The sequence below is a fragment of the Lepisma saccharinum genome, chromosome 1 (genome assembly GCF_977018435.1).
Source record: "Lepisma saccharinum chromosome 1, izLepSacc3.1, whole genome shotgun sequence".
In the NCBI taxonomy this organism is placed as follows: domain Eukaryota; kingdom Metazoa; phylum Arthropoda; class Insecta; order Zygentoma; family Lepismatidae; genus Lepisma; species Lepisma saccharinum.
This window is the reverse complement of record NC_139229.1, coordinates 26,455,843-26,482,485: the sequence shown is the minus strand read 5'-3', so window position 1 is coordinate 26,482,485 and position 26,643 is coordinate 26,455,843. Positions and strand designations below refer to the sequence as shown.

General features: G+C 38.0%; 1 protein-coding gene across 3 annotated transcripts; it reads left to right on the top strand.

Annotated features, from left to right (window-relative positions):
• Positions 1-367: 367 nt before the first annotated feature.
• LOC145993919 (YTH domain-containing protein 1-like) lies at positions 368-9,803 on the top strand. Of its 3 annotated transcripts, none has more exons than XM_083129848.1 (2): positions 368-504; positions 6,951-9,803. In XM_083129848.1, exon 2 carries the CDS (start codon positions 7,016-7,018, stop codon positions 8,306-8,308), a length of 1,293 nt encoding a protein of 430 aa, XP_082985974.1. In that variant the 5' UTR covers positions 368-504; positions 6,951-7,015; the 3' UTR covers positions 8,309-9,803. The 3 variants fall into 3 exon arrangements, with proteins under 3 accessions (XP_082985974.1, XP_082985994.1, XP_082985984.1); XM_083129868.1 differs by having other exon boundaries at positions 368-783; XM_083129858.1 differs by having other exon boundaries at positions 368-1,027.
• The last annotated feature ends 16,840 nt before the right edge of the window (positions 9,804-26,643 follow it).

Below are 26,643 nucleotides of genomic sequence, written 5' to 3'. Positions count from 1 at the left end.
CTTCGCATTATTCTAATAATATACCTAAATGCTCTCGTAGTTAGGTTAGGTTCTGTTAGCATTAAAACAATATCGCTATATGTTTTCTAAAGGAAAAGGTTCTAAATTACCTGTACATTCATTCCCACTAATCATAAAGTTGCATTTCTCTCGTCTGAATCTGTTCTTAAGACTTGTAACATCATAGAACTATGGTAACATCCTCATAACAGAATTATTACGTGGCAGGAGCAAATTTGAAGCTTATTCTTACTGCTGACACATGCGTGGCATCAGACTCGGCCACGAAATTTTGAAGTGGGAAAGGGATATTTTGGCATTCAGTTGGGAATTTTCTCGTAGGGAATTTCTGTCTATGCAAGAAATTGGCGAGTGCACTGTGGTGGTGGCGTTTAGTGCACTTATGGTGAAAAACTATTGTGACACTAAATATATAGACAAAAAATTAGCAAGTGTTTGTGTTATAGTTTATATCGTTATCGAGTAAGGCGAAATAAATCAGAGGTGAGTTTCGCAGCTTTAATTGCAAGGACCTAACAGGTTAAGAACCCTCGGTGAGAGTGACAAGTTACCAACTGCGATTTACTATGCATTTATGACACAAGAATTCAAAGAGAACTTTGAGGGAGTTAGTGTTAAATTAAAAAAGAGTTGAACTAATTGCCAAACGTCGGTCAAAAATTGTGACTAAGTGGCCTATGCACATAAGAGTAACTTTAATTCCACAGAAGAATTTGTGGTTTGTGTCGGAATTCTTGCTGTACCTATGTTTTATTTCTGAAGGTACTTATATAAGTAACAGAGTAGAAAGAAACTTTTAAGAATTTCAGATCATCATGTATGTTATTAATTGTGATTCGTACTTCCTGTTCCCGTACATCCCAAAGTGCCTTAACGTCCACCACATTGGATTATGATGTATGGTTATTTTTGTAAGAGAATATAATCCTTAATATGACTATATTTGAGAAGTTTGAAAATAAATGTTTTCTTAAAAAATATCGTCTGATGATCAGGAGTGGTCAGGGTAAGTAAGTCAAATAACTGGGAGATGTTAAAATCTCATGTAGATAGTTACAAATGTTATCATCTCTGGCTAGATTGTATGCTTTTTCATCTGTAGTCATCCTGCCATTGATGTGTACAGAAAAGTGAATATGGTGGCTTAACTGAAAATGTCCTGGTGTTTGTGACCTATTTCAATTGTCCAAGAGTAAGAATATCGGTAAAAATCTGATATTCCCTGGACACCTATAACTTCTTCGTTTTGTCAATTTTTGACATTTGTACTTACCTATCTGCGGTAACATTATAGTATAGGGGTGACGGATTTCTTCAAATTTACAGGAGAAAGTACTTACGGAAATAATTTTCTGTAGCATTGTAGAAGTTCGTGAATGTAGTTTTGCCTAACTTAACCTAACCTAACCTTATGGAAAATGTTTTTTTGGGGCTAACGTGAATGGTTTGTGGGGCTAACGTCAATGGTTGGTGAGGTATTAGCATAATTTCAAATCGGGGCACGAAAGTAGGTAGTTTCCAGTGAACGAGGTTGCAACTCTGCATAAATCGACAAAACACTCGCACAACGTTCCCTGAACCAGTACGCTATCGCCCGCCATAATGTGTTACAGAATCGAAATAACAAAGTAACAGTAAGTACTCGTAAATGTAAGAAATAGACATTATCTTAGTTAGAAATGCATTATTTCACCTTAGGGAATGTTCCGCATTCCAAAATAGTACGTTCGCAATGTAAAAAAGTATGAAATATATGATTTATAGGTGTCTCCCCCATACTATAATACTACACCTATCTGCTTCGCGGAACATTCTTTAAGGTGTATTCACGTTTTTCGTCCCGGAATCGGTGGGAAATTTAAACTAAAAAAATATTTTTTGTTTCAAATTTTTGAGTCCAAATTTCCCACCGATTCCGGGCTCCGCCCCTGGGGTAATTGACGTACCGCCCCCAACCACTAACGTGGCCCCACCTCCGCTCCGGCTCCCTGGCTTTATCTATAGATACCCTGTTAAAGGCATGTTAGAAATTGGCCGGAGTCACGTGCCCCCAAAATGAGCCCCAAACTTTTAAATTTGAAGAAATCCGTTACATCACACAAAACATCTTCCAGATGTTAGACAATGCTAGAGGAACTTATTACCGTAAGTAGTTTCTTTCGTAAAAATGAAGAAATCTGTCCGGGGAATATCAGATTAGTACCAGAATATCATACATAATGATGAGCAATAGACACGCTGTACTCTTTTTCATTCACATTATGAGTATGAAAAATGTTGAGTTTCGTTTACAATTAATCATTGCTCAAACATTGTAGGAGAAAATATGGTAAAACTTCAATAGCGTGCCAACACCTCTCACTCGTTTATTTTGTCATTTTTAACATTCATACTTACCTATTCTGCATTGCGAAAGATTCTTCAAGGTGCTATTTTGCTTTTTTTCAAGAAAAAATTTCAATTTTTGACATAAAGAGTAATTATTAAACCATTGACGTTAGCCCCACAAACCATTGACGTTGGCCCCAAAAACCATTGACGTTGGCCCCAAAAACCATTGACGTTGGCCCCAAAAACCATTGACGTTAGCTTCCAAAATTCACGATAGCCCCATGAACCGTCATGGGGATGAGGTTAGGTTAGGCCTGTTTGGTTCCATTAGCACTCATTTCGTTCAATTTAGCATATACGGACAAAATTGTTTTTTCTCGATGAAAGAAAATACCAACAAGAACTTTTAAATGCTACAGAAACTCATTTTGGTAAGTAGTTTCTTGTGTAAAAATGAAGAAATCCGTTGGGACGCTATCGAAGTTTTACCAAAGATGTAAACTAAATATTCTTCCACGTGCAGTGGCTCACATTAATATTTGGCACAACACATTTTTTGCATTTTTTCTGATATTTCAAAAGAAATGTAAACAGAGGTGAAATATTTTTACATATCTTTTAAAGTTATATTCAGTGTTTAAAGTGTGAATCTCAAACCAAATTTGATGTATTAAACATCTATGAGCTTGGGTGTCATAAAACAGGCCATTTTAATTTTCAGACACACTGCTATTTGCTTTCTGTTCCTTTTACATAGCACCCTACCATTTTGTTAGGTTGCAGGATAAGAACAACATGTATTACTTCCTGGTTATCCGAGCTGTCCGAAGTTCCTGTGTTACCTCCTGACTGGAGTACAAGATAAATGTGGGACAAAAACAAAAATATAAACTTCAAGCAATGTTAATTACAGACTCATATTAATATTCAGACAGGGCAAATGCCTTACATTTCATCACGATTTACATGGGAAAGGGGAAGGAGTGAAAATTGTATTGGAACAATAGAAAGAAGAAAAATAAGTCAATGAAACTATCAATTACAGCTGTTGTTATAGAATGTTTTTTCTTATAACACCGGTATTGATTTTTCCGAAGCAGTAGTAATTAAGAAATGCAAATGTTTGTTGGAATTGTTTCAAGTCAACTTTATGCACAGATAGGCTAAACGGGACTGGAGCTAGAGCTTAAAGTAGGTTCCAAACCACTGTGCAATGTCACCAGGTATCAAGCCCAGGAGTCCTTGATGAAATGCAAATGTATTATTCATTTGAAATGAGAAATATCTTTAAGTACAAAGTAAAGTATGCTTCATGTATAAGCATCGTGTGCACAGGATTTTGATGCAGCAAGTTTGTTGCAAACTCATGTTTACATTTGGCTTTAGACAAGTTTGTCTAAGGTGATACACAGAAGTGGGTAAATGTTGTTCAGCACGAAAATTGTTTTAAAAAAATTCACATTTTACAGTTCTTACGTAACATTCACATTACCAAAACACCAGTAAGTTAAAGTAAAGTTACCCTGAGGCCATTTGCACCATGTCATGTAGGATCATTAGAGGGGGGTGCAAGGGTGTAGAGTTGAACCCCACAAATTCACAATCTTGGTCTATAGCACCAATACTTTGAGTGGGAAGCTACAAAACATGGTTCTAGAAACAATCTGATCTTATTCCAATATTTTAACCCACATACTAGAAAAATAAAGGGTTCCGATTGTTTTATGTTTCAAATTCTCCTGACAGAAAGATTAATTGTCGTAGAATTTTGGCAATGATTCTCACACCAAATTTGAACCTTCCTTTAAGTAATGAGCACTGTTTGGATTTCGAAAAAAGTTTTTTATGTTGGAGGAAAAAAATACCTTACGCAAGCATGTGTGCTCCCCACGGACAAGGCATTCTCTGTTGATCAAAGGTAGAATTCAAACCTTTTGGCCATGATCATTAGTAAAAAACATTTACGGATCTTATTTTAATGCTGACCTACCTAACCTAAACAGGAAAGCATTTTGGGTTTGGGAAGTAAGAAAACCAGTGTCAAGGAAACACGCAGTAAGTAATCGCTAAAACTTCACAGTACATGTATTTTCATATTACCTTCACTACTCCTCTACTGGAGCCAAGCTGGTCTATCAGTAGGACATGTAACTGCCATGTGGGACACCTGGATTCCATCCCAGGTTGGTGATCTGAGGTCAGAATTTTTCCAGCCTTGTCACTGCATATAGGAACTAAAAAAATGGGTACCCCGGGGGACAAAAGTGGCTGGAGCATGACCTTGATCACATCACCACCAAAATTCAAACCAGTCGAAAAGTGTGACCCTGTCTTCACATCCTCCTATGTGCCTTGATTGCATGGGAATTTAACTTTACTCTAGTGCATTTATTGTATTTAATTCTTTCTGCAAGGTCTCTTTATTTCAAGTGTACAAATAGATCACTACATATTTACATTAAATTATATTTGGATTTATTAAAATTGTAGGTTCAAGTTTGTTATAAACTGTAACAGTCCAACATAGCATTTATTCAAAATTTGTAAGATAGTGTAGCTAAAAAGCTAATGTCTATTGTGAAATGGTTGTTGGCCAGTTTCATATTAAGTCATGAGGTACGATTTTGTTATGGTTTTGTTATTTTCAATGTAACTCAAATATTTCATTACAAGATAAGCTCACCGGACAAAAAATTGGTCACCTCCTGGAGACATCACTCTAATACCGAGTAACACCACCTCTGGCCCTGATAACCGCCTTGATTCAGTGAGGTAAGGCGTCCACTGCAGGTATTCCACATCCAGTTGACACTACTCGCTGATCAGATCACGTAAGGACTCCAAATTGCCGGGATGCTGATTTCGGCATTTCACCCGCTGTTCCACAAATGTTCTATGGGGTTAAGATCAGGTGATTTAGCAGGCTAGGCGAGGTGCGATAGGGTGCTCGAGTGTTCATCAAACCACTCACATACACATGCTGCCCTGTGAACACGGCAGTTGTCATCTTGGTAAATGGGAGTTTCCACAGCATGCTCATCATGAAGATGGTGACTGAAGGGAAGCACATGATCACTGAGAATGTTCAAGTAAACATACTGGTTCATGTTCACGGTTGCCTGAATGATTGGGCCCAGTGCATAGTAAGAATAACACCCCCAGAACATCACAGAACCACACCATGCCTGAACTACACCCTCCACACACTGCAGATGATATGCCTCATTTGACCGTCGGTGCACTCGACGCCTTCCGTCATTTGAAAAGAGGCAAAATCGCGATTCATCAGACCACGTTACATGCCTCCAGTCTGCTACTGTCCAAGTTCGGTGTTGTCTGGCCAATGTCAGACGTGCAACTTTATGTGTCGCTGTGAGCAAAGGCCTCTTTCGAGGTACCCAATTCCATATGTCCATGGCATGAAGTTCTCGTCGCAATATTCGCTCGGAAATTGGTTGAAACAGACCTTCATTCACTGACTGCAACAATTCCTGTCTGATTTGAAACCGATTGTCATTCACAAGATGTAACACTCGTCTCCAGTGCCTCTGGGTTAGGGGCATGCGATACAGTTTCCACGGGAGTCTTCCCAAGCCCTTCCGTCCGTGGCAGTGTGCCAACTTAGATCTCTTGGTGCCAGATCTGGCTCTTTCGTGCACTCGTTCGGCTGTGAACTGGGATGCCCACCCCCATGCCCCACTATGATGTCTTCACTGGTTCCGGCTCACATAGACCAACTTTTGTCATAATTATACATTTTGCACGTGACATGATATTGTTATATTGGCTGCGTCGCCCCACTCCCTCTTATCCCCCCAGCTACTTTTTTATAACGAAATATTTGATGTGAAATTGACATAATATTGTTATCAGGGAATTCTTTATTTTCAATTTCATACCACCATCGGTGGATTATTGAAATTGTCGATGCCGCCGGATCTAGATGTTGAAAAGTAAGAATAAATTGTCATCAATTTAGAGTTAACGATAATAGCAGTGCCCCCACCCTTTTGACAACTAACATTACTCTATAAGGCACTTATCCAGTCTTCGTAAATCTAGCTCCATGAAAGTCAGTTTTCACTCCATTTAAGGTAAAATTTAGTTCTTTTATGCGCATCAGGTTTGGCAACACTGCCAGGAGGCAAGGAGAAAAGCATTGATCATATGGGAGTATGATTTGATTCATTCTCTTGGGAATATAAAACTTCTGATGGAATAGAAAAAGATGTCAACAGGGGACATCAGGAAACCACCTTGCTTTTTGCGCTGGGGTGACTAATTTTTTGTCCGGTGAGCTTACTTCACAATTGCAACAGGCACATTTTCTGTCAATTTTGCCAATGGGATATTTCTAAAAACTTGCCTCTGAGTTATTCGAGTTTCTTAATGAACTTATAAACACATGAGAAAAATTCACATCAAGAGAAATTCTGATTGGATTGCTACATTGGTGTGTTGATACATGAAATAAATACTTCACTGGACCCAGTGTTAAAATATCCTTGGAATCCATAGGAACATTTTTATGTTAAAAGCAGTATAGTGTTAATTAGTTGTATCAACAGTAAGTAAAAATATTATTATTTTTGTTTCAGATTCGGAAGTTACATGAAAAATATCTTCCATAGGCCTAATAGATCCGCATGTGAAGTGAAGAAAAATGGAGAATAAAGAAGGAGACACAGATGCAGCTGGAGATGGGGATAATCTCAACATCAGCTTCAGCGAAGATATCAGCATGGGTGATGAATTGAAGTTGGATGACATGCCAGAGTACGATACACGCAGTGAAGTCAGCTCATCATCATCATCGAACAAATCGGTCAGTGGATCGAGTCAGCATACCATGAGTTCCGCTCGCTCGAAGTCTGGTTCGGATCACGACGAAAGGAAGTCGAAGGAGGTGAAGAGGAAGAGGAAGTCACGAGACCGGAGTCATTCGCCAGGTCGTTCAGCCAAGAAGTCGAAATCTAGTGCTAAAACTTACGATTACATGACTAAATTGAAGTACTTGTTCAGGGATGCACGTTTTTTTGTTATAAAGAGTAACAATGCCGAAAATGTAACTTTGTCGAAAGCTAAAGGAGTGTGGTCCACACTTCCTCAGAATGAGTTTAAGTTGAATCAGGCTTTCCGAGAGTCTAGAAATGTTCTGTTGGTTTACTCTGTAAAGGAAAGTGGGAAATTTGCTGGTTTTGCTAGGCTGGGGAGTGAGTCTCGGAGAAACGTCCCTCCCATATCTTGGGTCCTTCCGCCTGGCCTGTCCGCCAAAGCTTTGGGTGGCGTGTTTAAGGTGGATTGGATTTGTCGCAAGGAGCTACCTTTTACAGACACACTTCACTTGTATAACCCATGGAATGATGGGAAACCTGTAAAGATCGGAAGGGATGGGCAAGAAGTTGAACCAAAAGTAGCTGAAGAACTGTGCAAATTGTTTCCCGAGGATGAAGGAATTGACATGACCCCAATATTAAGAAAAGCAAAAGAAGCTTCGAAGATAGTCAGGCCTTTGTCCTCTCGCAGGTATAACCGTGCACCCTTGTCTTCATCACCCAGATCTTACTCCAGAAGAGGTCCTATGAGAGTAAGAAGGAAGGGATTTGTTTCGAAACGTAAGAGGGGTACCATGAGGAGAGACAGGATGTCTGTGTGGATTTCAGGCTCTAGGGAAAGGCCAGTCGCAGGCTCATACACAGATTACTTCAGAAACCTTCAGACGAGACCTCACCAACTTGGCCCCATGCCTTATCCGCCTGTTTACTTCACGCAGACGCCTCACAATTCAATGCCCCCACCACCCCGATACTACGATGGGTTACGATTGTCGAATTTTTCCCCGAGATCTAGCAGTCATTCAGACAAGCGTTCGTATGATCGTTCCGTAGATGAATTTCTGTGGCGTACAAGTGAGCGACGTTCTAGGGATTGTGACCATTATCGGGATAGGCATTAATCCACACAGCTCCTTTTTTTTAGGGAGGGGGAGACAATAACATGGGCATTGTTTACTGCTGTTGCCTGTAATCCAACAGGAAAGGTACATTTTTTCTGTGGTTTAAGTCAGTATTTATGTAATGCTTCTTTTCAGTTATGTATTGTAGAATTTGATGGAAGAGATTCACAATTGGTTGTAGAATTTGAGAAGAAAGTTCTGTTGTTTCCCAGTGCTTGTAATCATTACTTTCATCTTCAGCAATGTTACTCTGAGGATTTATTTTTTTTTCTTTCTTTTTTTTTAATGTTTAATTTGGGGAAAAACAAAGTATACTTACATTTTATGGTATAAGTGCTTAGTGTTGTGGCAGTTGACAACTCACCGTTTGTACTGCACATGTTTTGCTTTCAGAAAAGTGGTGAACATTTGAAGCGGAAGGAGAAAACAAAAACGTGTTCTCTGTATTTTCTGTGGCTGTCAGGTTGTACATGTTCCTGGCAGTGGAAGTGTTCTGTAAATTCATGTAAGCTCATTGAGAACTGGTTTGTTTTAGTTGCAGGACAGGACAAATAAAATATCATTCAATATTTGTACTTTCTTTCTGTGATTCAACCTGTGATAAAAAGTGCTTTATTTTTGTATATAAAGTGGCAACAGTGGATAGTGAAAGTGATAATAAAAATCCACATTATACATGTATGTGTGTGTGTGTCTGATGACTTTTGTGTGTTGAACTTTTACCATTTCCGCGATAATGGCGAAGCTCCTTCCGTTGTTTTTACCAGTCTGTTCTGGGTGTGCACCAAGTGATGAACATAATTTACGAATATTCTTGAACATTTTTTTTTTGTTTGTTTGTTTCGAGAAAATTTTTCACTATTTTCAACGATGCATTGTTACAATGGAGGTTTTATATTTTCATTTCTTTTTTTGTGAAAGATACTTCGTGTGAATAGCTATAAAGTTATCAAAAATATATTCCATTTAGTAAAGACTACACAAGTTTGTTCATCTAGTCATTTTTATATCAAGGAATAGGTTGACCAATGGAATTCTGGCTGTGATGTTATTCAACTGGATAACATTTTTGTGAAGTGCAAAACAAATGCTTAGAATTTTCAGTAGAACATTGACTATTTTCTCTATTGTAGTGCTCTTTGTAAGTTTAGGCTAACAATATCTACATAGAACCAGAGAACAGTAACACATCAAGTTAATAATAATATGAAAATGAACATATGATATTTCATACCAGATCTTTTATTACATTTGCTTTGTGGATTTATTGAATTTCTTCAAAATATTTTGAAAATTTGATTCATGCATCTAATATTTTTCTCAACTAAAATGGAACTACTGTTCAGATTATCTTTCCCTATGTCGCTAATAAAAAGCCAATAGAATAGCTAATCACCTGTGAAAATGTAAAATGATTTTGCTTTATCAAAGAAAATTGTATTGTACCCAAGATTTGTCCAAATCTCTTGTTAAAAATAAAAGATGTGTCTATTGTTTTCACTTCAAGTGCAGTTTGGTTAATTCAGCTTTTAAAGAATTTTTTTCTACGTGCTGTTGATCGGCTTCTGCTTGTGAGAAAATTACGGACTAGAGTGCCATAAGATGATGTTAAGGTAAGTGCATTGACGTACCGTAACATTCTTATTTATTATGTAACTTCCATCTTTCATTGTGTGGACATAATCATGATAGCAAATATTTATTATGTATTGTGTGTGGATAAAATGATGTAAGAATCGAGAACAACTTTGAGGAAAAATAGCTTCGGTGTGCCTTAAGTGCCTTCTTCACTGGCCTCAACAAGTACTCTGGCAGTTTGTTTCTTTATACAGCATATTTGCAGAAGATACAATCCAATCTACAGGTGTATCAATATGCACTTAAAACACAACTTATTACTAACTTTGTTGCCCTGTACATAATCAAATAAATCATGAACAAGTCGTTGAATTGAACTCTTAAAAGAAAATGGCGTCAGAGGCATCATTTTTCTTATTGGATCCAAGGTTAGGTCAAAGAATTTCTGATTAGGACCGGTTCTACATAGCACCATCCAAGCCTTACTGTCAACCAATCAGAGCACGTGCTGGTGAAATCAATTATCGAAAGGAAGCATCAAGGTAAAGAATGCTATTTATTTCTATTCTGTAGTAATGAGAAAACTACGTGGAAAGTGCAACACATGTTTGTGACTTGCGAAAAAGAAAGAATGTCTGTGGGTGTAGTGGTGGAACATTCTCGTCTGTATTTATTTAATCGCAATTATACAAAAAAGAGAAATGAATATTTCTACAACAGTGAGTAATGTGATAATGAAATATATTCGACAAGACAGCTACCAACCGCAAAACATAATATTTTGTGTTGATCTTAAGTTGAAGTTTAGATAAACACAATGAAAAATAATTATCTGTATATCTGTGGAAATGAGATTCTTATAAAATTGTTTTGTTGTTTACATTGTTTTTCTGGTCTCTGATTACATTTATACTAGTAATACCAAGAAAATACATTAACATCACACTTCTTGAGTTTCTAATATGCCCTACTTCTTCCCTTGGAAGAATTGCTAGTCTATTTATTTCTTTTCATGCCGTACATAGTGCCACGTTTTGGTAAAATGTAAACCTGTCCAATTTTTCTTTGATCGTGTACATGTGCAATTTCAGACCGTTCAAGATTTCCTGTTCAACGACTTTGAATTGACGATTTTAAGAATTCAACTACTTGTTTGTGATTTATTTGATCATGTACAAACAACTGGCCACGGTGGCTAAGTCGGTAACGCGTCTGACTACCATGCTAAAGGTCCCGGGTTCAATCCCCGGCCGGTTCAAATCCGGGAACTTTTCTAACGATGGGAGCGGCCCCAGTGTCGAATAACATGGATACTTGGGGGCAACCCTGGGGGGTAAAGGCGGTCAGGGGCATGATGCTGATCACGTCACCCCCACTCACGACTGGATCAAGAAAGTGTGGGGTGTTACCCCCACACCCCTATACGCCTTCATGGCGTGGTGCTATGCACAGGGGAGCACTTTTTACAAACAGCTTAAGGCAGTGGTTCCCAAAGTGTGTGCCAGGGTGCTGCGAAATGTTCCAATATTTTCACTGAAATGACACTTGTTAGTCAATGATATGATTGTTCCAAATTTATGCTCATTTAGTACTTTTACATATAAAATGTTCCTGAATTTGAAATATGTGTTTATTTTTTAACTAAATACAAGCAACCTAACCATGCTACCTGAGCATTGCAAGTATTAGATAGGCCTACATTCTGACTTTGGTGCCACAGGAAAGTCTTGAAACACTAAGGGTGCCATTAAAATGAAAAAGTTTGAGAAATTGTTGGCTTAAGTTATACACAGTCCGTCGTGGGTAAGGTGACTAATGAGAAATGAAAGACAAGACATTGTGGATTGGTAGTTTACAATAATGTTTATTCAAAATAAGACACCTGAGTCAATACATGCACTGCAGTGGTTGTAGAACTTTGTGAAGCAGTCTTAGTACACCTGTTTCGGAATTGCCTCCAAAATCGCGGTCGAAGCCTTTTGGATGTCTGGAATAGTGTCGAAATGCCTTCCTTTCAACGCCAATTTCAGTTTTGAAGATAGCCAGAAGTTGCATGGAGCTAAATCTGGAGAATATGAGGGGTGATCCACTATCCCTTTTTTGGCCAAAAACTGGTGTACCAACCTGCTCTTGTGCACGGGTGCCTTGTTGTGCAACAGAGAGCTTTGCTCCCGATATTCAGGACAAACTCTACGAATCCTAGCCAATAGATGATGCAAAACACACACGTAATACTCAGCGTAGAAAACAGTGAGCAGGGTTTTGATTCGGCTCTTCTGCATGCACACTTTCTTTGGTTTTGGAGAGCCTGGACCCTTTCATTCCGGGCTCTGACACTTTGTGAGTGGTTAGTTCTGAAAGCACCATGTTTCATCACCTGTTACAATGCTTGACATGAATCCTGGATCCACATCAGCTGCTTGTTTCATGTCTTTTCAGTGTGGCACAAACTGCGCACAGATCTTCTGTTTGCCCAAATTTCCAGTTAGAATGACATGGATTGTGGACTTCGGAATTTCAGTGAGATTCTCGATGAACCTTGCAGATACACAACGATCCTTGCGTACAATCTCAGTCAGTTTGCACAGTCACCGATGGTCCTGGTCCACAAGATTCATGTGAACATTCTTGAAGGAATTATTTTTTCTGAATTTGGGATGATAAAGTATTTTTTCGAAAGTGGGAACAGTTTCAAAAGTAGCTTCACTGGTGTTGGTCAAAGGTTGAGTCGAGCCTTAACAAATGTTCCACACACATAGAGAGAATGTGGGACAAGAAGTACACGGTAGTCTAAGCACATTTGTTAGTGTTATTTTCAATAGCCATTACGTGGGACATTCCGAAAGTAAGTTTCGTCATTTTTTTTTTTCACAGGAAAGCTATATTACAAAGTGAGAAAACACATTGCCATAACAAAAGACAATCTTTCCTGAATTCATGACCGGAGGAGCGATGGCACATGCGCAATGTGTGTAAGAATAGAGATAACCAGCAGCCCGACGTGCCCGAGCTCATTCGAGTGCAAACCAGTATGGCAGAAATACTTAATCCGGTACAAGCGGAGGGTGTAATTTTGTTTGATTACCTCACTACAGGGACCGTCAATGCGGCACGCTATCGCCACACACTAAGCAAACTGAAGTCCACCATTTGACGCAAAAAACCAGGGCTCTTGAGTCGAGGGGTTTTGTTCTTTGACGACAATGCAAGACCCCACACAGCAAGGGTCACTCCAGAACACATTCGTCGTCTGGGATGGGAGAGATTGAATCATCCGGCCTACAGCCCCGATCTTGCCCCATCAAACTTCCACTTTTCTGTGTTGAAGTCAGCACTATCGGGACGTCAGTTCGGAAGCAACAGGCTGTGAAGAACTTCCTTAAATCGATGGGCACCGATTTTTACCAGGAGAGTTTCTTGAAATTAATTTCACGGTACGACAAATGTATCGTCGGTGGTGACTATGTGGAAAAATAGCCAAAAGATTGTATTTTGTTATGACATTGTATTCTTCTGTTTGTAATAAAGCTTCCCTGTGAAAAAAAAAATGACTAAACTTACCTTCGGAATGTCCCTCGTATATAGTTTAATAATCAACATAAGAAAGTGATTGCATCTGTCATATGAACTGAAATAATACTCCATGGCCCTTTTGAAAAATTAAGTACTTAACATAAAAACCGGATGAAATAAATGGTAGATGGCAGTATCATATAGTTTTCAACACCGTAGCGTAACTTCATGGCCCACAAACATCACTTACATTGTTAATGTGCCCTGCACTGTCGCACGAGTTGAAGACCCCTGCTCTAGAGTACATCTTAAGGTTTTTTTAATATTCAAGTGTATTTGGCAGAATTGAAGTTAATGTCCACCTCATGTGTAACCTCAAGTCTTGCCCTTACTACTGATTATTTTTACTTCTTCCTGCAACTTATCTTCTGGCTTACATGGGTAGCTGCAGTCTGAATACTCAAATTACAGTATACATTATGTATATAAATATATACAATTATGAAATCAGTGGGATGTGTGTGTGAAGGTGCCAAACATGCCTCACAGTTCCATTATACAAGGTAACCAAAAAAGTTCTTGCCGTTTTTGACGTCCCATTAATCATGCGCTCAAAGAGGGGAAACGAAATGACGCACGTGCCTGCCAAGCGATCGGGAGTTACTTTGACCATCGACTGTCAGTAATACAGGCACGTTGCGCACACACAGCAGTCATAGCTCGTCCAGTGTCGAAGCAGCTTGTGCGCGTGTATTTGTTGTATGACTTAAAGTGGGCCTGTCAGTTGCCGCATCAAGTCGCCGCATTTGTCAGGCATTTGGGGAGAATGCCGTGCACGAATGCACTGCCAGGCATTGGTTCCAGAAATTCCGTTCGGGAGATGTGAGCCTTTCGGATGAACTCGCAGTGGACGACCACATGTGCTGGATGACGAGGCCCTGAAAGCAGCCATCGAGGAGGACAGTGTTCTAACGTGCGATGAATATGAAGAAAGGTTCCAAGTTTCCGCTGAAACAGTCAGGCTGCACCTGCATGGAATAGGGAAGTCATACAAGTGGGTACCCAAACATTGTCGGAAGCCAACATGGAACAACGAGTGACAGCCTGTTTGTCCTTGCTCACTCGGCACTTGAACATACCCATATTTGAGCGCTTGCTCACTGGTGACGAAAAGTGGGTCCTCTATGACACTTCCAAGCATACCAGACATTGGTTGTCGCCACGTGACACTGTTCCTCACACCTCAAGACCACCTCTACACCCATGAAAGGTTATGCTCTCTCTATGGTGGAATTGTCGGCAGTGGTGCATTACGAGCTCCTTCCACCCGGTCAAACCATCACTGCTGACCTCTGCTCTCAGCAGCTGCAAAGGGTGCACTGTGCATTGCGGCAGAAGGAGCCGGCATTGGTTAATATCAAGGGTGTGCTGTTCCTGCATGATAATGCCAATTCACATGTGGCAAAGAGGACCCGGGAGACCCTTCAGCAACTCGGCTGGGAGACACTGTGCCATCCACCATATTCACCGGACCTTGCACCAACAGATTACCACCTGTTTAATTCCCTCGACAACCACCTCCGTGGGAGATCCTTCGCAAATGAGGGAGACCTGCGGAACGCACTCGCGGACTTCTTTGCATCCAAGTCCGCCGAGTTTTATCACCAGGGTATTGTGCAGCTGCAGGAACGTTGGCAAAAGGGGTTGGATGCTGATGGAGATTACTTCGAAACCAAAAGATACGTACCGTCCCCTGTATGCTCTTTGTTTATCACTGCTCTAGAACGGCAAGAACTTTTTTGGTTACATTGTAGCTGCATACAGGTATGTATGTAATGACATGAGATCAGGAGGTTTAGCTTTTCGGGCTTTCTGCCCACTCCTTTCTCAATGAACAGGGGTGAAGAATTCACAACAGTGTTTGACTGTGGTTTGCTGGATTTTTGCATGCTTGACATTCTACCTACCTATTAAATTCCTCGTATGTTCCTTTGATTATGCTTCTTCCACGCCAGACATAACATTCTTAAATTCATTGCTAACTATAATAACTAACTCTCTAGCTTACTAAAGCCCAAAGGTTTATGGCTGCAGCAACACAAGCCTTCCATCTATCCCAACCTTACAGATTGCCTTTCGGTTCATCTCATTATCCCTCCACCTTCGTCTCGGCATTCCTGCTGGTCTCTTACCCAAGAATCCTGTAAACTCTTCTTTCCTAAGAAGTCTTGATTTAATTATTCTGATAATATCTGGGCATAAAATACATATTATAAATTATGTAATCATCTCCACTCACCTGTCTCATCCCTTTTAGGTCCAGATATTTTTCTCAGGATTTATTTTTGGATACTCTTAATTTATGTTCCTCTTTTAATGGAATGGACCAAGTTTCATATCATATATTACAGGCAAAATTACAGTTTTGTATATTTTAACTTTCATTTTCTTAGATATTATAAAAGAAGAGAAAAGTAACATGCATTTCATGAATGAATTCTGCTTTTTATTTCCTGTAATATAATTTTCATTCATTAGTATTACTCCTAAGTAGTTGAATTTGGAAACTGATTCAAATAATTAAATTTTGATTATTACTTAACATTTGGTTTCAGCCTGTAAGCATCTTATTCGCTGACGATTTAAAATTCTGTAGGAGCATTCACAATGAAGGTGATTGCATTAAATTACAAGAGGATATCGAAAATCTCAACGCATGGTGTAAAGCAAATAAAGTTAATCTAAACCATAAGAAATGCAGGGCCGTAACATTTACCCGATTGAAATCCCCAATACACTATATCTATGAGATAGCACACACACAGATAGACAGGGCAAACTCAATAACATATCTTGGTGTAGTGTTCGATGATAAATTATCGTTTCAGTTACATATCACAAAGACTGTTAATGACACGCATAGAAAGCTGGGGTTCATTATGAGAACTGCAAAAGAATTCAATGAAAATAAAGCGTTATCATTATTTAACCTATATGTTAGGCCCAAATTAGAGTACGCATCTATAGTGTGGAGTCCACAAACCAGTAAACAAATAGATCTTATTGAAAAAGTTCAAAATAAGTTCACTCGCTATATAGTTTTTAGAATAGATGGTGCATATCCAAAGATGACACCTTATAACGAATTACTAATTAAATTACACATTACCTCCCTTGCAAACAGAAGAACCATACATCAGCTCCTTTTTCTTTTCAAACTTCTTAATGACAAATTGGATTCTTCATCTCTGCTTTCAAAAATAGCTTTCTATGTCCCCCATCCAAAGTTGCGATCTTTGCAATTTCCCGCACCCATACAAAATCCGCAGAAATGGCTCCCGAGCAAAGAATGTGTAGCTTGCATAATGAATGGTTAGAGAGGGGCATACACTTGGACATATTTGCTAAATTTTCCGAGTATAAATGCTATTTAATGCACAACATTCTTACTTATTTTTTTTATTATTATTATTGTTACCTTCTTTATGTGTGTATATATATACCCATACATATATGAATGTAATTGTGTAAGGTTTGATTCATTTTTATCCACGGTAATGTTTAAGGACGATATACAGGGTGACAAGAAATAACCTGTACAAAGTTTGGCGTATCCTGCCAAGAATGTAGTGTACCGTAGCCAAATAATTGTTGTGTTATTGGATTCTCCATAGTCTTTTGTAACTGTACCTTTTGTTTCGGCTTCATAACGATTACAGTCTTTGTGTTTCAGACTGTCAACTAAACGCACGGCAATTTTGGAACTGTGGCATCAAGGAAAGCGTTAATGTGAAATTGTTCGTTTGCTGGGTGTTCCAAAAATGACAGTCTCAGATGCAGTTCAGCGATTCAAGGAGCTCGGCCATGAAGGTGACCGTCCCGGAAGAGGAAGAAAGCCTACCGTCAACATGTCCCAGAACCGCAAGATCATCAAAAAGTAAGTGCAGCGTAATCCGAGGGACTCCATGAGAAAAGTCGCCCCTGAGATCGGGATCAACCTCGAATCGGTGCGGCAAATGGCGAAAAAGAACCTCAACCTCAAGGCATATAAGCTCCAAACAGTTCAGCTTCTCACGGACGAAAGCAAGCGGCAAGACGCCCCTGGTTTTCGTGGATCAAGGGGTCAAAATCAACCAAGAAGTGTACTGCTGCGACATTCTCGAAAACGTCATCCTTCCGTGGGCCCAGCAGCACTTCGGCGATACGCAATGGACATCCCAGCAAGACTCCACTCTGGCCCACAGGGCGAAAATGACGCAAGCATGGTGCAGAACCCATTTTCCGGACTTCATCGCATCGACGGAATGGTCGCCCTACTTGCTGGACCTCAACCCAATGGACTACAGTGTCTGGTCGATTTTGGAGGCCAGGGTATGTGCTAAACGCCACCACAGTTTGGAGTCGCTGAAGCAATCGCTGCGTCATAAGTGGAACCGATTGTCGCCCGAGGACCTGCGGTCCATCGCCCAAAATTTCAAAGCACGTTTGGACCTCTGTATCGCTGCCCAGGGAGGCCACTTCGAAACCGGCTGAAATATCTTGTTCCTAAGGTCCCATGTCATTGTTCTTCAGTGTTGTTTTGCTCAATTGTTTCGGTTTAATAACTTTATGATCACAAACATTAGTACGGGTTATTTCTTGTCACCCTGTATATATAACCTCTATATGTATTTTTTTTATATCTGAAATGTGTATAAATATTATTTTTATGTGTATAAATTTTATGTAAGACATTTACTGTGCACTGTAAAAGGGCAGATGCCTGTTGTGTGCACGATAATAAATAAATAAATAATAATCCAGTCACTTAACCACCTGCGCCAAAAGATAACCACAAATGAAACTTCTATACATATGCTTACCCAAGTGTGGACTGAAGTGGAGTATTGGCTTGATGTCTGTTAGGCTCTGTAAATGGTGCACACTTTGATTTACACTAAAGAAAATAACTTTGTGGGTAGCGATTGTGTGTGAATGTTCCTTAATTCGTGACAATATGCAGGATTTTAAGAAAAATAACTTGCTTAAATCCAATGGGCTTGCAATCATGTTTTCACTACATAAAAATCTGTAAATTACGCTTTAATGGGGGAAAATTATGATGCCTAACACCTTTGTTTTAGTCATTGGAAAGGCGTAAGTAAGAAATTTTCTTCCAAATGAGCAAAAAAAATTGTTTAAAACAGTTTACAAATCACTAAAAGAGGTAATTATTATACATGAGAAGTAAACTACAGGGTGAGGCAAAGTCCAGCACTACCCTCTTAATTTGAAAATGGCTTGACAGAGGACGATGAAACTTTGGATATGATTAATGGCCATTTTGGAATTACCTCCAAATTTTCAAATGGGAAGGGGCTCATTTAAGATGTGTTTTTTCTCAGAAATAATATGCAGTTATTTCTCCCCTAACTTTATTTGGTGACGATATTTTGACAGTTGAAGTTCACAATTGACGTAATAGGTGGTTGTTTATTTATTCCAGGTGATATAACATGGCTGCAACCCTCCAAGAATAGATTGAAAATATTGTGATAAGTGAGGAGTGCAAAAACCAGGGTCGTCACAGAGGATTTCAACACCTGGCATCCAGAGAAAGATGACATCTCACATACTACAGTGTTGCAAAAATTAAAGAGACTGGATCCGTGAACGACCGAGGACCGCTACCAATGAGGAAACAGCAATGGCAATTGTGGCATCCATGGTCAAGAGCCTGAAATCCAGTACCTGACGTTTGGCATCAGTATCGGAGTCAGTCAGAGGTCCCCGAACACCTGAATTGTCAGACCAGTCTTCATGCATGGAAACTTGAATGGGGAAGAGATATCTGAACATTCTTCAGGAAGAGTTTGTTTCACTGCTGAACCCAGAAGGTGAATTCCCAGCCTATTTCCAACAGAACGGCACGCCTCCACACTACGCTTTGTGTGTCAGACAGTGGTTGGATGAGCAGTTACCGGGTCACTGAATTAGTCAGAGAGAACCCACTAAGATTCTCTGGAACTTACGCCCCTAGACTTTTACCTTTGGGTCCATTTTAAAGCCATGGTTTATCAAGACAAAATCAATGATCTTCGACATCTCCAGTGTTATTGCGTGTTCATGCGGACTTGTGGGAATGTATTTTATTTTGTGTGGCACAGAATGGGCAACACAGAGCACATCTTGTAGGATGCCAAATGTGAACTTCAAATGTCAAAATATCCTCACCAAATAAAGTTAGGGGGAAAATAACTGCATGTTCTTACTTCTGAGAAAACATACATCTTAATTCATGTGCCACATGACCACCTTTCTATTTGAAAATCTTGAAGTAACTCCACAATGCATACTAGCCCCATTACCCATATCCAAAGTTCCATCGTCCTCCGTCATGCCAAGGTGGTGTTGGACTTTTGCCTCACACTGTAGTACTGGGCTCCAGAGGTATTGCAGTCTGTTCAATTTGTCTTGGTAAAGAAAGAATTTTGTGTAAATGTATGATTGTCACCTTATGATCAAAGGGTTCCAAGTTTGATACCTTGTGAAGGACCATAGTGTTTTGTTTTGCACTTTAAACTGTAGGTCATCCCAGCTAGGCTATCTGTGCATAAAGTGTACTTAAATAAAGATAGTTCCAAGTTGCCCCTTTTACATTCCTACAACCATGGCAAGTTGTGTTGAAAATAGGCTGATACTTCTGGGGGGGGGGGGATAAAAATGTATAAGGAAAGCAGTGTTGCCAGCTTACAGAAAAAAATTCTGGAAATATCACTTCTAGTGTCTGCCCTAAGGATGCTGGATGGATCAAATTTGCAGGGAAGCACAACAAAAGACCACTCTTTGAGGACATGTAGTGCCCGGCCCCCAATTCTGAAGGGGAAAATATGCAAAATTTTCAAAAAACTATAATTTAAAGGGAATTTTTGAAAATTGGATGTTTCACGCTGGACACATAATTGTCACATGCTGCAAACATGTTCTCTTTGTTTTCATTATTAGAATCAAAGGTAAAATATATCAGCAAAAAGCAGAGTAAATAGCCCATTTAGAAACTCCATTTGTTAATAATAGTAACAATGGATATATTGTTTTTTGATTTCAGCATGTAGTTCCACTGGGTAAAGTAAAGTTCCCTGGGTATATAGCACTGTGCCATGAAGGCACATTTAGGGGATGTGGGAGTAGAGCCCCAGACATTTTCGATCTCTGCCAGTTTGGAGGTGATGTGGTCAACACCATGCTCTGGCCACCTTTTCCCTGCAAGTACCTATTGATTTGAAGCGGGGTAAACCCCAGAGCTGCTTTAGCAGGGAGACAAGGCCAGAATAAATTCCGACCTTAGATTATCCACCCTGAGAATCAAACCTGGGTTTCCCTCATGGCAGTCACATGCCCTACTCACTAGACCATTGTGGCTCCCACTGGGCTGAAATCACTGGATATCTTGTGGAAAGGTGGTATAAGACCAACCTTACATTGCAAAGCTCCACTTGGTTTATAGGATTAATTAACAGGCAGAATTCAAAACAGAATAAGTATTTAATAAATATAACAAACACTGAACAACACACAAAAAAGGAGCAGCACAATTTACAAGTGTTGCAAAATACTGGAAAAAACCCAATACAGGTCAATTACTTGTTTCATTGTAGTGTGTCCTGAAAGGGTAAACATTAAAAAAACTGGGAACTTCATGACACAAGCTGAAAAATATTAAAATAAATAACTTCTTTTGTGCCTAATTATGAAATAGGTGAATGGGTACAATCAAAGATTTACAGTTTTGACTGTTGACATAAAAAGAATAGATACCAATTCATTATTAACACTTCGTTCGTATTATATCATTGTCCAGTGGATGTGGTATTATTTTATATCACTAATATATCATAGAAATGTTTTATTTTCATTAAGTGACAAACAACAAAGATGAATTCTATTGTACACTCACTAAATTAGAAACTATGACATACGTTCATGTACATATATACGAAATATTATTTACAATGTTAACATCTACATGATAAAGGCAGCATGCTTCCACCAAAATGTCACATTAATGGTAAACATAACTTGATGCTGCTAGTTTACAGACAAATATTACTAAATACGCAATACATACACTTACTATGTAAAATACGATCACAGTTCTTAATGAAAAAATTCCATATCTGGGCTCGGTAACTTGGGAATAAATTTCAAATCCTGAGAAGTATTGCAACAAAAGTGTAATGTGTGAATACAAGTTTTAACCCTTTAAAAGAAATTACTATTTGGCTGTTGCTAACAAAAGCTAGTCCATTCATCAAAGCACTAATGTTTCAATCTTGTCTATTTCTTGAGATCAAGCAGCAACATGATGATATCACAGACTTAATTTCTGCCACTGTACTATAGATACAATGCATATACGGTAATCATTATGTGAAAATACCATATCTAAAGTTGTAGTTCTTGCACATTTCAAGCAAAATATAATCATTTAAATCATTAGCTCGTATGGTGATAAGAGGATCTGTGAACTTTAAGGTTTACATAGAAATTTCCACCATAAATACTTGAAAATCCCTAGATTGGCATTTGCCACATAATGAATTGCACACAAAGGAAAATATGGAGAGGGAGGGTATGCATACAGCTTGGGGTGTAACAGAATAAAAAGGTTTCTTTTACACTACAATATTTTTAAACTTTATTCACCTGATGAATGCTTATTCATTGCTACTCACATTCTTATCTATTTATTCTGCCAAACGGTCTGATGATTTTTCCAACTGAATAAAACAAAAACAGGGTGCCCAATTGTTTTGAGGAAACATAAAAACATCTTTGCATGAAATATATATATATACACACACACACAACCAAGGAGCTAGCTAGAAAAATGTGAAATGCATTTATATTCTCTAATATTGGAAAGGAACCTTCCCCCCCCCCCCCCCCCCCCCCCAAAGTGCTGAATTCTCGATATGGTGAGTGATGTGGGTTCTAAAACTTTTCCACCAGAATTCACATAATTAATCAGAAATAATTTATAACGATCAAAGTTTCAAGGCAAATTTTAAATAAACAATATTCAATATACCTGACTCGTCCAGGTTTTATACAAAATCCCCTGGTGTTTTTTTTTTATCAGATGTCACTACAGGAACCCTGAAAATTTTTGTATTTGTACAGAAGGCATTTCTAATTGTATTACAATTTTGACAATGAAATTATTATTTCTTAGTAGTAAATGAAGAAAGACGCTGCATGATAATGTGTCCATTAATGGTTTTTGGGAGATATCACAAAACCTGTTTTTTTATGAAAATATTTAAATACATACAGCTGGACACACTTCATACTACAGATATAACACCCAAGTCTAGTCATTACAAATAATGCCACAGATCTTAGTTTTAAAGTGGCTTTTGTGCAAATTTTTAACAATGATATCCAAGTCTAGCTATTCCTGAGGATTATGATCCATCTGATTATGTGGTGTAGCTGTCAGAATTATTTCATACGTCTTCATACAAATAATACATTACTGGATTGCTGATATTTAGGGGAGCATGTATGCTAGTCTGTCCATTTCAGCAGATGCAAGATTGAATAAATAATAATAATAAAACATTTGGTGCCTTAACCATCAGGTAAATGACATGAAATACCAAATGGTCCAAAATATGAACACATTTTTGGAATAATACTCCTCACATATGCACTGAAATGTACGCCGCACATCATTATGTGATGTACAAAAAGCAATTTGAGTAATAAAATCACAGATATGTGATAACACATAACATAACAACAATGTCAATTTGATGCTGTATGTTTTAGGAATAGAGCAGAATTTCAAAAACATAGTACAGACTCCTTACGAAAGTATTTAATAATGAAAATACACTGATGGAAAATCATTAACTTCATTCTTGTGAATAATTTACTTGGTGTGTCTGCATACAGAATAAACACATTCTGGAATGTATTATTATAATTATATTCTCACCACTATTAAATATTACTATTTTCTTTGTCTGAACCTCAACTTTCGATCTTCTGTTGTACACTGAAAGTTTGTTCCACTATGATTTCATAAAGAATATAAATTACAATGTTGTTTAATGATAATTGTAACTAACTTATAATATACGTACTCATGTTTTTGTCCAACTGATGTTGCACTTTTTGGAGGATTGTTCATTATTATTTTGTATTAGATTTCTCAATAGTTGGGTACAAAACCTCTTTGGAATATCAATACTTTTTATTACAAAATTATTACTGGTGATATTGAATAGAACTCCCAACCACACATTGAAAACTTTACAATATACTTTTTGTCACAAATAATCCATTTTCTTTTTGCACGCACAGACATCGACTGTATTTCACATATAGTATGGAATGTTTGTTATTACACATAAAACTACCATATATGTCTTCCAAAAGAAATAAAGACAGGCTATCCTATATTTGACCAGTAGTAATATGTAAAGTAGTTGCCTGCCAACAAAATACAAAAAAATATTTACATTATTTTACATAGGTAGGGAGGAAGACTGACTCATTTTTTGAAAACATTGCATTCGGTTGAAACTTACATTTCAACACACACACAGAAAGTTCATCACAAAGTAGCAGTCTTATATGTTTTTTTTGTTTTTTTTACTCATTTATAATTCTGTTTAACATAGAAAGAGCAAAAAATTATTCTCAAAAATTACTATTTCACTGGAAATCCCCACTGTGCAGTGGTGTTAACTAAACCTGAACAAGAAATATAGTAATAATAATAAAGCATTCTGTAGTTATTTTTATGTACTATTACTTTAAGGATAACAAATTCTCTCTATATATAACTATTTATGACAAAGTAATGACGTACTAATTTACAAAACATATTTGCAGATATGATGTAGGCTATATACCAGACTTCAATGTACATTCTTTCATGGTTAAATGTGAATGCAGAAATGGAAATACTGCCCTAAGATTCTGATAAATCTTTACATCTTCTTACAGTTTATTCTAATCATGTGTAAAACCACATTTCATCATCTTTGCTTTGCTTTGCTTTGGAACGTACAGTGTACAATACACAAATAAATATATACGTATATTTCTGGATTATTGAAGTATACCTCTCCCTTCGCAATGCCCAACTGTGTAAGAACAAAACTTGCATTGTCACATTTAAAATGTTTTGGAATGCATTTGAAAGGTTTTTACTATTAAAGGAAAAACTTCCATGAAAAAATAACCCTTCTTTCCTCAGCAAATATTACAATATATCACATTTTTGTATCTATACTGTTGTGGCGTATTCCCCCATGTTACCTGGTTTACTGCTGGTAAACCAACTCACCACAGAAAATTTGAAGTTGTCGGACTTTTGTTTGTTTTACTGGCATGTCTGCATTTGTGTTTTATTCATATTATATCTAATGAATACACAACAAATAAGTATTGTTCCTGTAAACCAGGTCAAATTTTTAGAATACGCCACTACTATACTGGCTACAAAAAATTGCACACAAGGCAGGATTAATACACCCATAGCAACAAAATTTGCTGACACATTATTCAAAATATGAAAATATACCCCCCCCCAAAAAAAACATTTAACAAGATACAATATTTTACTAGTTACCATCACCAAAAAGGATAAACAGTAAATATCTTCCTATATTGAAATTACGAAAGGCATCACATCAACTGGAATCTGTATTACAGACATGTGTGTGTTTTATACAAGGTCGTCATTTATAATTAAAAATATAAATATATCTAAAAATACACATCTATGCAAAAAATACAGGGTGTTTCAGTGACCTTGTTCCAAACTTGCAGGGTGGATGGAGACTGGCTCAAGTACTAATATGAGATAAGGGACCTCGGTCCGAAAATGCACCATTAAAAAGTTATGAGACAAAACTATTTGGAGACTTCCTATGTCAGTGAAATAAGACAACTGAAAGATGCAGCTTGTACATTTTAATATGGATGTTACTACAGTGTACCGTAGCACTTTATGACGAAAACGTGTTCAAAATGGCAGCCCCCAAGCATCGATGCAGGCACGATAGCATCGCATGATGTTGTCGCATCTGCTGGAACATCCCAGAGTCATTCTGACGATATGACAGGCACCAAGGATAGTTGGCAGGAGTGGATGCAAATGGTGTCCCTCGGCTCAGAACCCAATCATTTGAGTGAGGAGGACCTGTTGGCAATAAACCTTGCTATATCGTCAGAACAACTTCAGAGCAGATACGACGGAGCTTCTTTCTAGCGGGGGCTGCCATTTTGAATACCTACTGTAACATTTTTGTCGAGTGCTACGATACACTGTAGTAACATCCGTATTAAATCTCCAAGCAGAATCTATCACTTGTCTTATACCACTGACATAGGAAGCCCACAAATAGTTTTGACTCGTAACTTTTTAATGGTGCATTTCCGGGCCGAGGTTCCTTATCTCATATTGGTACTTGAGCCAGTCTCCATCCACCCTGCAAGTTTGGAAGAAGGTCACTGAAACACCCTGTATAGTGCTGGAAAGGTGATGTCAGATGGTCCTATTGGTTATGTCATAAATGACGTCATTGTCATTGTAAGTGAAACTCACACAAACTTCATTTTTTCAACTGGAAACCCAGTTTTAGTACAGAATCAAATTCTACACAAAGAAATATAGTTGGAACATTTTCTTTTTTAAAGTGCATAAATCAGTAAAATTAATCTTGAGGCTTGTGAATATCATGAATCAATCAATTGCATGGTTTTACAATGATTACATTTTATAAGAAACAAAAAAGAAAATAAGTGTTGCATGTAACATAAGTGAAAATAAATGCTGAAATATTTGTTTTCTGACAAATCAAAATGAAATGGCACCATAATGAATCATTTTCATTAAATTAGTTCACAGTGGTCATCATTAACTTCAATACATTTTACAATGTTTTTCTAAACTGACGGATTGGGAGTGGAGGATCTGTTGTTTGGCCCACTCGCTCGCCAGACCTTACATACCCAGAGTTTTGTCTCTGGAACATTACTCAAAGAAAAATGCTGTCATGATATTCCTACCACATACCTGAGCATATCTGACATATATAAATTTATATATAATTTATATAATATATAAATTATACTTGAGCACTGAATGTGGAGTTTTCAAATCAGTTTATCTCACCACAATTCGTCAATGAGGCTTTATCAAATAACAATGATAAAAAAAATATATTTTATGCCAGGGGAGCAAA

Coding starts and splice junctions, on each gene's coding strand:
- LOC145993919 (XM_083129848.1), top strand. CDS start 7,016: ATGGAGAATAAAGAAGGAGACACAGATGCAGCTGGAGATGGGGATAAT.